Below are 10,952 nucleotides of genomic sequence, written 5' to 3'. Positions count from 1 at the left end.
GCCACGCCAAGGCAGTGAATCTGACTCGCTTCCACCCTGGACGTCTGTGTGTGACCTGTGGGGGATTTTCAGCCTCTGCTTCAGTGCGTCCACAGGCAAAGGGCATGAGCAGTGAACAAGTCTTATTTTTCAGTGACTTAATAAAAGATGCTCATTCATTCTGATGTGAACACAGTCTACCAAGAAATTAATTAGTAGGTAACATACAAAACCTGTAAAAGCCCCTATAACCCTCCATCCTCCAGCCTAATTTTCAGGGGAATTCTCATTCTTGCCTGGAAATCTCTGCTGATTCCAGCAGCTTCTCACTAGCTCTCCAGGTCAATGTCTGTGCCCTGACAGGAGCTTTGATCTTGCCTGTCAGTGTCACTAATATCCCTGAAACCTCTTCTGTAGGTCCAGTGCTTGGAGCAACAGAACAAGGTCCTGACGACAAGGTGGAACTTCCTGAAGGATCAAGACAATTCCCACTCAGAGTCAGACATCAAGGCCATCTACGACCAGTACATGAGCAAGATGAATCAAGAGATGAAGGCGCTCAACTACGAGCAGGATAATCTCGAGTCAGAGCTGACGAGGGTCCTGGACACCATGGATAACTTCCGAAGCAAGTAGGTGTCCAGCCCAGGGGATGTCACACGGGGGAACGTGTTTCAGAGGTGGGCACAGAGTGGCGTGGGGCTGATCTGACACAGGCTGCCTGTTATTCCCAGGGACAGATTCCTAGCTGGGTGTGCACAGCACTGTATTTGGGAAGTTAGCATCCTGGTCTCCTGATGAATGAGACGAAGGGAAACCCATAAAAAGCAAAATACCCAAGGAGTGCAGGGCACCCAAGAAACGCCTCAGGCCAGAGGACAGCTCTGGGGAGCAGCAGGATGGGGAACGACAGCCACTGAAATGGAGAATGTTTATTCTCTGCACTATTATCACAAAGCAGAACCTCCTCCCCAAACTGGATCTAGGCTGCTCACTACTGATGATACCAGGGGTATCACCAAAATACCAGGGACATTTATCCCTTCTCCCTGCAACATTTAATGCAAAATTCTGCTTGGACCAAAAAGCCAGACTTTTACCTAGAAACCCTCTTGACAGCAAATACTGAGGCAGCTGGGAGTTTAAGGGAGGGCCAGCAGCCACGTGCTTATCGCTGCTTTTGCCAAGAGCTCCGAGATCTTCAGATAAGAGCCCTGAGATGTGCCATGGCTCATTCAAGAAGACAATACTTGTCTTATTATCGGTGTCATTTGCATACCACAGATGAATCCACAATTAGATACTTTCCCTTCCAGTTACACCCATCTGCCCACACAAGATCTCTGGAGCCTTCCACGCTGATCTGCAGCACAGCCACATACGGGCACGGGCAGAAGGAAGAGTGATGCTCAGGGATGCTGGCCCTGACAGACATCACTGCAGTGAGGGCCCAGACCTCTTCCTGATGTGCAAAGTGATGCACAAGTAATAACAGTGCCCTTCCCAGAGCTCAGCCCAAGGATCTTACAACTCTTTGCAGACTTTGATAAATCAGCTGCTCAGCATGTCTGCAAATCAGGGGAAGGACCCACAGACACAGCAACAGAGACACAGCAGTTAATGTCATGCTCAGGCTCACAGAGCAAGCTGGTGCCAAAGCAAGAACAGGAGCTAGGAGTTTGAAATCATTATGCTCAGCATCCTTCAAGAAGTGATGCACTGATACCCAGATGCCTGGAAATACCCCAAATCCTTGTGCTGGGTGCGTGTCTGTCTGCTCTTTAGCTGTTGGTTGCACTGCAAGACTCGGGCTCAGTGATGCTTGTTCTGCTGACAGGTGACAACCCTGAGCTTAGATCAAAGCCACAATATGGATTGTGCCATTTACTCCCTGCCCTAAAAAGATTAAGACCTATCATCCCTCTCTGGAGCACTGGGTCTTCCTCGCACTTCCCTGAGGAAGTAGCTGCTCTGTGGTCCTGCCATTACTTCCTGGTTTATTCTGTGACAATCAGGAAAATCCAGATAGGAAAATGGTTGGGCTGATGGAGAAATGTCAGGTCAGTCACCTGCATCTGCCCTAACAGTCTGTACTCATATCTGCAACTGGTAACTGCCTACGCCTGGCATTTCATTTATTTTGAAGCCTCATTTCTTAAGGATAAAGGTGCTTACACCAACAGGCTGTCTGTGTATTTTCACCTACCTTCTGATTTTCTTGGGCAGTTACTACCTAGTTGGATGCTGGCATAAGACACAACAGGGATGCTACATCCCTCAAAATTAAAAAAAAAGAACAGAGACTGACTAGAGCAACAGGATCCGCCCCACACCCAACAAGATAAGGATGCAGCACATGCACAGTATCAGACAGCTGAGAATGCACAGTGGGCACCAGCTCAGGACTATCCCAACTCTCATTCTGGAGAACTCTCACCCTGTGGGACTCCACAGCCAGGGGAAGGCAGAAGTGACACTGCTCCTCCGAGCACCTCTCCTCCATCTGTGGAGCCTTCCCCTTCCTCCCACGAGGGCACTGCGAGGCACCAGCCCTGCCAGGGGCAGAGCCCACCCTGCCACTGCGTGCCGTTAGCACCCAGAGCCAGGGCAGGAGGTTTCTGTGACAGTGACAATCCCCTGTGCTGCTCCCAGCAGCGGGTGATTCACGGGCAGAGAGCTGCTGCCAGCCCCAGCCCAGCCCACACGGGCTCTGGCCAGTCCCTCACGCCACCTCCCAGAGGCTGCCTCAGCCCAGTTGTTTTTCTGGAGCAAATGGTCTGCCCAAACCATGCAAATTTTGGAGGCTTCCCACTCCTCTAGAGGCTTCTTTTCCCAAGGGAAACTTTTAGCTTTTCCTCCCCCTAATCACCTCCCTGGCAAACTTAACTGGCTGTGTTCTCACCCAGGCTGTGTGCTCCAGACGAAACGGGCCCCGCGCACGGTGACCACCCGAGCAGGCAGAGCACTGAGGATGTGACCTCTGCCTGCAAGGCCCCAGTCAGTCCATCTTCTCCAGCCAGGGACTGCTTTCCAAAGATCATACAGGGATCTAACTAGCTGGGACACTTGCTCCTCCTCCCCAGATTAGGTGGCCACTGATGGGTAATTCCAGCCGCAGAGAACGGAGAGGGGACAGGGAAGCAGGCTGGAGGCTGGCACAGGTCTCAAACCCTGCTTCTGTAGGAAGTCAAGCTAAAAATCAAATACCAAAACATAACCAAACAAGGGTGACTGCCCAGAGGTGCACATCTGCACTGGTGTTTGCTTCAGCTCCCCACATGTGTGATGTGCACGTGCAAAGAGCCACTGCAGTGAGAAGGGAGGGAAGTTTTGTCTGTGCTGACCTACTCTGGTGTGGAACTGGGGAGATGCTGCAGGAAAATATGGAGCATATAGCCCTCAGGGATCCATTTCTGAGATCCAGTCAGATCTTGCCTCCTGAAGACTAGACACTCAACACTCCTTCACCTTCAACCTCTACAGCAGCTTTTCAGCTACTTCCTGCCCCATTTTCTTGCTCCACAAGAGCAAGACTGACTTAATTTCATGCCATCAGGCTCAGATCCATCCCACCACTAGCTCTTCACTCTAAAGTAGTCTTGAAGGCACATCCAGAGAGGAATGTAGCCTACCTGAGGCTTGGTTCCCTGCCTATGGAAGGAGCCCAAGGCAACCAGACGCCTGTTTCAAGTGTGTCCTGAGTGCACGACTCGAGCTGGGATGGATCTGGGATGGATCACGGCTGCAGGAGGATTATCTCCAAGGAGATAAACGCTGTGATGTGTTTGTGGAATGCTCCATCCCCCTGTGAGTCACGTCCCGGCCGCCGGGTCCCTCCGGAGCCGTGCGGTGAGCGGGTCTGGCTGGCTGGGCTGCTCCCCTCCAGCCAGGAGTGTTTGTTCCCTGCACCAGATTGTGTCAGCGCCCGGCGAGGGGTGAAGCTGCTTCGGCAGGCTGGGGCAGCCTGGGCCCGGCCGAGAGGCAGCGAGGATGAAGGAAGAGTGGCAGGCTGTAATTAAGCACATAGTTGCTGGCAGCATGGCTAACATTCCAGGCAAAGAGCAGAGAAACCAGACAGGTAGGTCTTGTTGGCCACACCACCTGGCCTTGTAAAAGCAGGCAAGGAGAGGGCGAGTTTAACTCCACTGGGGCACTCAGGAAGAACTGCAGAAGTGCCTCTGTCAGATCCCCTCCCTAACCCCTCTGCTGAGGAAGCAGCAGCTCCAGGGAGCTGGGTTTGATAGTTCAGGTCAGCTCCTGAGCGTGACCTACCCCCCTGCCCTCCAGTGAGATCTGCGCTGCCTTCTCAACACCTCCTCCTGCTCCTGGGCACAGCTTCTTTCTCCTAAAGGTTTGGACAACAGCAGGGAAGGCTCTCGAGAGTAACTGGAGTGGTGATGCACCAAACAGCAGCACAGGGCTGTCATTCCTCATTCTCGCATCATCACTCTGTTAGAGGGGCCATTTACCTCTCAGCCTTCCCCACATCCATTTGGTGACACCTCTAAGCAGCACTGAAAGGTTTTACTCACAGCCTGGAAACGCTACGTGCACATGAGGGGGCCTGAGGTGTGGTGGGAGAGAGGGGAAGCCACAGCCTCCCAGGGAGCACAGCCTGCTCCAGTCCCAGCAGAAGGGCCAACACTGCCAAGGTGTGGCCAGCAGCACAGTGGGAGATACCCAGCACCCATCCCATAATGCTCCTGCCACTGGTCACACACCAAAGAGACCCTGTGGCCTGGTCAGATCCCTGCTCTTTGCAGCATCAGAGTTGGCCACATCCTCACCTCAAGGGCCAAGGAGGGTTGGGGTGCTCCCTGTGCCACCCTCTCGGGTCTGATGCTGGCCACGTGCCCCTGTTGTCTCTGCTCTCCTGGTCCTGCCTTACCAAGCCCCTCTGTAAACACCAGCAGGGCTGGTTCCTCTGCTGGACATTTAGCCCCCACGACTCCACCCTGTGCCATCTGGCTTTTGTCACCTTCTGCTCCCTGGGCACTGTTCTCCACAGGTTTCTTTGCCAGGTCCTGTGTCACTTCACAAACTGTGCTACGTTTAGGATGAGTTATGACACCAGCCCAGCACTCCCAGAGTTTTCACAAGCCAGTTCTCTCCTTGAGCAGGCTCTCAGACTCTGGAAACTAAACGCTGAGGAAACCTGAAGGAAAGAGGAAGGCTCAGGGTGAAAATTTAGGAATCTTCAGGCATGTGACTGGGTTTCACAGAGAACAACTCACCAACCCAAATTTTCCATCCCTGCTCTCTCTTTCTGTGGTGAGGTAACCCGAGGTTGCTGAGCCCTCAGATTAAACTAGAATTAAAGCTGCCTCCTCTCTGCTCTGGGGCTCTTCAGACTCAAAGTGCTCAGGGTGCTACTGCAGAGCAGCTGGCATGTGGCAGCTTGGTATCCTCTCAGATGCCTACACCTGTGAGGTCTCTCTCCTTGCTGTCCAGTGTGCATCAAGGAGGTGAGACATCACAGCAGAAGTAGAAAGCTTTGACAGCAACACCTTTTGTGGCAAGGCAATCTTAGGCACCCCAGAGGCTTTCACTGTGTGCAGCTCCTTACTGCTTTATTTTGCTCTCCGTAGATACGAGGACGAAATTCGCCTCTGCAGTGGCATGGAGTTCACCTTCATGGAGCTCAAAAAGGTCAGTGGTGTGGGAAGCTGCTCGTCTAGGTGGGCTCTGCACCAGTTCTGTAGTCACAAAAGAGCCTGGAGAGGCAAGATGGTCCAGGCTCAGCTGAGAGTCCTGGTACTCCAGCTGCTTGGTGGGGTGCCAAGGTCTGGAGGAGGACAGCAGAGGGGTGAACAGTCACCGTTGCCACGGGACAAGTGCAAGTGAGGCTGGGCCACTGGTGGTTGCAGAGAAGCCCCACGGCCCCGGGGGGAAGCGCCTGGGGGTCAGACCATGCCTGCCCCAACCACAGCCCTGGCCAGGAGAGCTCCTCTCCCAGGACCTCTCCTCCCTGCACAGCTCCTCTGGGGATGACATCAGAGGCGGGGACGGGCAGGGAGCTGGTAACTGTGTTTGCTTTGTGTCCTGTTTAAACATCCCGCCCCAGAGGCGGCTGCACCCGAGCACCCCTGAGAGGGCAGGTTTGGCATTCTGCACTGCAAAGCTGCAGGCACGCAGGGGTTCATCAGGCAGAGGAAACCTTCTCCACAAACGAGCACTACGGCTAATTGCATGTTTTCCCTGACACTCATCGGGCAGCCAGGGCAGTTCCGGTGACTTCTGTGGTCGGCATCAGAGTTTTCAATAACCCCTGTGTTCTGTGGTGAACAAAAGATGAGTGGGTATGGACCAGCCCTGCCTGTTTCCTTCTCCACCCTGCTGCTTTGGAGACTTCCACCAAGGTGCTCACTCAAAAAAGAAAAAACAAAACCAAACCTGCAGAGGAAAAAGGTCCCCAAAGGAGCCTCCCTACTTGTAGAGCAGTGTCACTGAGGACCTGCCAATAAGCCACAAGCAGGGTACTTGCTGGGGAGGGGGGCAATGGGAAAGGCTTCTTGCTACAAACTCAAGGACAAACCGTTGATTAATCCACTTTCCTTCTCCACTTTCCACCTCCTGTAGGATTTAGACGTAAGCACCTTGCACAGAACTGAGCTGGAGGTCAAACTCAGCGGGCTCCGAGAGCTGATGGAGCTGAAAAAAAACATCTATGAGCAGGTAAAAATGCAGCTGGGGCAGTGGCCTGGGAACACCACAGCTACTGCACAAAAAGGCATTTTTATGGATCCTTCCACTCTAGCAGGGGCAGTGTTCCAGATCTCCACCAGAATGAGAGCTTGGCCAGGGGAGCTGCATGGTGCTGCAGACAACTTCAGCTGGCTTAAGGCAGGTCCCAAACTAAACCAGCTCCATTTAAATGTGATCAGGATGTTCCTCCTGCCCCACAGCTGCTGGAGGGAAGCTGCTCCCACAGCTCTCCCCAGTACAAGCCAGGAACTCCCATCAAAATCCCAAGCTGGCAGGTCTGGGGCTCAGCTCCTAACCCCCACACATGGCATTTGCCTGGAGACCAAGTGCCCCAGGCCTCCAGCAGGCTGAGCATTATTTTCAGGTTCAGAGGAAGGGCTCACAACAAACCAGGACGAGCCGTGGGGAACCTGGCTGAGGTGCTGGATGCTCTTTAACCCAACCCAACCTGCTCTGTTCCCACTTCAATGAGAGGTGCCCAGGCAGGGATGGTTTCACCAAGGGGGGAAGGACACAGCCCACAGCCCTTCGGACAGACCCAAAGGCTGCTCCGTGCCTGTATCTGCTCAAACAGGGTGAAGTGATCACAGCCACTTACTCAGAGCCTGTAAAATGTTACCAAGCAGGCTGGGCAGTGCTGGGAATATTAATGATTTGTCTAAATTCCACCGGTATAAACAAGTAAAATGCTTGCCAGAGGAATGCCCGAATTCCTCGTGGGAAAGCTGAGGCAGGGGGTGGCAGAAGGACCTGCACGAGAGCACGAGCCCCGACTGCACCACACCACGAAGCTCCACGTTCCCTGCAACTGTGAGATTACCCCTGGTGCAAGGCAACTCACAGGAATCCTGCAGCTGGAAATCAGATAGAATCCCAGAATGGTTTGGGGTGGAAGGAACCTTAAAGATCCTCTGGTTCCACCTCCCTTGCCATGGGCAGGGACACCTCCCACCAGACCAGGCTGCTCCAAGCCCCATCCAGCCTGGTCCCATGCACACCCAGGGATGGAGCATCCACAGCTTCCCCAAGCAGCCTGGGCCAGGGTCTCACCACCCTCAGAGTGAAGGACTTCTTCCTCATTCCTAATCTAAATCTCCCCTCTTCCAGTTGGAAGCCATCACCCCTTGTCCTATCACTACAAGCCCTTGTCAGAAGTCCCTCCCCAGCTCCCTTGTAGGCTCCCTTCAGATACTGGAAGGCCACAAGGTCTCCCTGGAGCCTTTTCTTCAGGCTGAACAACCCCAGCTCTCTGAGAGTGGCCTCACAGCAGAGGGGTTCCAGCCCTCAGATCATCTTCATGGCCTCCTCTGGACCTGCTCCAACAGGCCCACAGATCCTGCTGTGAGGATCACCTTGAGCCAGTTTCCTCCAGGTTCCTCACTGCTGTCCCAGCAGAAGGCTGCTTTAGTTTTACAGCTATGCTTCATGCAAAGCAATGACCCCCCCACCCCTCTGTGCCCTCTCCTCTCCAGAGCTGGGTTTCAGGTTAGGCATTTTCTCACCTGTACCTGTTGTTCTGACATCAGCACACACATACCCAGGCGGGCAAAGGGCAAATGAGGAAAAATTTGCTTGACAGCTTTGCTCACAGCGTGCTGCTATGAATCAGAAGGAAATCCCAGCCTCAGCCTTCCTTAATAAAGCAGCTTTCTTAACCCTGGCAGAGATGCTCAAGCATTTGCTACAAACGTGCATTTTCTCACAGGGCTACTGACCAGGGCTAACAGAGAGGCTCAAGGAGTAAACACTGGTGGGGAAAGCAGCCCTGGTAACCCTGTTGTTTGGAGGAGTGGTGGGATGTTTCTGTTACTCATGAATCACCAGGTCAGGGCACTCTTTGTTTCCCAGTCAGGGGAGTCCAGGGCAAACAAGGTAACAAATATTCCTCTGAAGAGATTAGAGCCCTCAGCACAAAAGGGAAGAACAAAACCCTCAAGAGGAAATGTTGATAGATACTGAAGTGTGATCATCAGCTCAGTTAACCAGCTCTCCATACAGCACAAATGCACTATTTTGTCAGACTCAACAGATGGCATCCAAAAGTCCCAAACCAAAACCTTAGCTTGAGGCTGGATCTTATGGAGAAAATACCAGCTTCCAAACTTCAGAGACTCAAAATCCAGGAGATCTCCCCCATCCCCACGTCGCACAGCCAAGCACAGCACATCTGCCAGGGTTCAGCTCTCGTAGCTTGTAGCTTTGTTGACTCTTTGTCATCTCAGTCCTGTTCTCTCTTTGCTACTCAGGAACTTGAGGAGCTGCTGACAGAAATTAAGGACATTTCTGTCGTACTGGGAATTGACAACGCGTGCAAACTGGACCTGAGCAGAATTGTGGAAGAAGTGAGGGCCCAGTACGAAGCCCTGGCTTTTCGGAGCTGGGAGGAGGCTGAGGCACTTACCAGGAGAAAGGTATTTGTGTCCTTATCTGATCGATACTGGGGAGAGGCATGGAAAGAAGAGGGAGAGAGACCAGCCTAGGAACTACAGGAATCAGCAAGATGTGGAGGGACAGACTACACCTGGGAATGGAGGGAGGGACAGGGTGCTAACCCCGACCAACTCCTACCTCCAGCGTGTGAACGGGTAGCTGCATTGCTCTAGGCTCTCCATACTGTCAGTGGAGAAAGGAAAGGACATCTCCCAGTGGCAGCTGTCCCACCTAAGATGCAAATGCCCTTCCACAGGTGCCTCCTCCAAAGAGAGCAAGAATGTGATTAACCCCAAGGGCTGGGGTGCTCTACACCCAGCACAGCTACAGCCAGAAGAGGACATGAGAACAAGCCCTACATCCCTCCACACCCCCTGTTCCTCCCCAGCTAGGAGTTTCTTCTCAAGGGCAGTGGGAATCCTCACAGGTTCCTTCACCACAGCAGTGGGTAACCCACCCTCTGTCTCTCCCACAGCTCACTGAAGGGAACACCCAGTCGGGCACCTACGGGAGCCACCTCCTCGACAGCCGACGGGAGATCGCAGACCTGAACATACAGATCCAGAAGCTGAGGTCCTGCATCGTGTCCCAGAAGAGCCAGGTGTGTCCTGGGGTGGGTGACAACTCTGGCACACAGGTCAGAAACTACAGCACTCCTAACACCTCCACCCCCCTTCCCCTTTGCATCACCAGTGCCTGTACTTGGAGGAGCATATCAAAGAGGCCGGAGAGCACGGCGAGACTGCCCTCAGGGATGCCAAAGCCAAACTGGTCAAGCTAGAAGAAGCCCTACAGAAGAGCAAGGAGGACATGGCTCATCTGGTGAAAGAGTATCAGGAGCTGATGAACATCAAGCTGGCACTGGATGTGGAGATCCTCACTTACAGGAAGCTGATGGAAGGGGAAGAGAGCAGGTAAGCTGGGCTCCCTTGTGACTGAGGAGAGGAAGGCACGCACCCAAACACCCAGGGAGAAAGCAAAGGTCCCAGGCTTTGAGCCTGATATTGAAGGTTTGGTCAAAGAAAGACCAGATCCCAGCAGCCCCCACAGAGTCCAGCCCTTTTTCTTGCTCTGGAGTTTTCCTCAGGCTCCCCACACTGGAGGGTTCCAGCACTTCTCTAGAAGATGCTTTGCCCAGATGTTGAGTCACCCCTCCTGATCCAGCTGTGCACTGGGCTCTTCCCGTGCAGCCCAGCTCACACGGGCCGAGCTCCAGGCCTGTCTCTGGCACTGCAGAGGTTAACACGTGCCCTCTCCCCCACAGCATGGAGCAACCCATACCCACCGTGATCAGCACCGTCCACTCCAGACCCAAGCACCGTAAGTGGTTTTGTTCCTGCATTGCACTGAAGCAGAACGTGAATGAACCGTTTCTAACCCCCCATTCCCCACCCCTGCAGTTTCTGCCAGCACCCTGAGGAACTCCAGGCTGTTTGCAAGAACAGGCAGCACCAACGGCGAGACGAAGCCGAACGGGGGCATCGCAAAGGTGCCACCCCAGAGAAGCCCCAGGGACAGCTCCTCAGTGCCCGGAGGTGATGCCTCCAGTGGCGGTGCCCAGCCCAAGCTCAGCTCCCCACCCGCCGGGGGACACTCCTAGGGCTGGAGCCCCACAGCACCAGACCTGCTGGCATCTGCAGCCGAGCGAGGCCAAAGCACTTTCTTCTGAACTCAAGCCAATGTCTGAGGGGCAAAGCAGGAGAATCCACTCCAGGCTGTCTCTTCAGTTTGTCCTTCTGACCCCCAGCTAACGTCTGTTACCAGTTATACGTGGGATCCAGCACAGGACTTTAGAGACTCTCCCATCCCCACACCCCCACCAACACCTCCCTCTCGAG

General features: G+C 53.8%; 1 protein-coding gene across 1 annotated transcript; it reads left to right on the top strand.

Annotated features, from left to right (window-relative positions):
* Positions 1-396: 396 nt before the first annotated feature.
* Positions 397-10,714, top strand: KRT80 (keratin 80; the record flags this gene model as incomplete). The annotated part of the gene is made up of 8 exons (XM_008945574.1): positions 397-611; positions 5,568-5,628; positions 6,559-6,654; positions 8,931-9,095; positions 9,590-9,715; positions 9,808-10,028; positions 10,379-10,434; positions 10,515-10,714. Coding segments are annotated over 8 exons (1,140 nt in total), but the record flags the coding sequence as incomplete, so codon positions are not given.
* Positions 10,715-10,952: the final 238 nt, after the last annotated feature.

Source organism: Merops nubicus, unplaced genomic scaffold, assembly GCF_000691845.1.
Source record: "Merops nubicus isolate BGI_N331 unplaced genomic scaffold, ASM69184v1 scaffold11760, whole genome shotgun sequence".
Classification (NCBI taxonomy): Eukaryota; Metazoa; Chordata; class Aves; order Coraciiformes; family Meropidae; genus Merops; species Merops nubicus.
The sequence above is the reverse complement of the archived record's forward strand: the minus strand, read 5'-3'. Positions and strand labels throughout refer to the sequence as shown.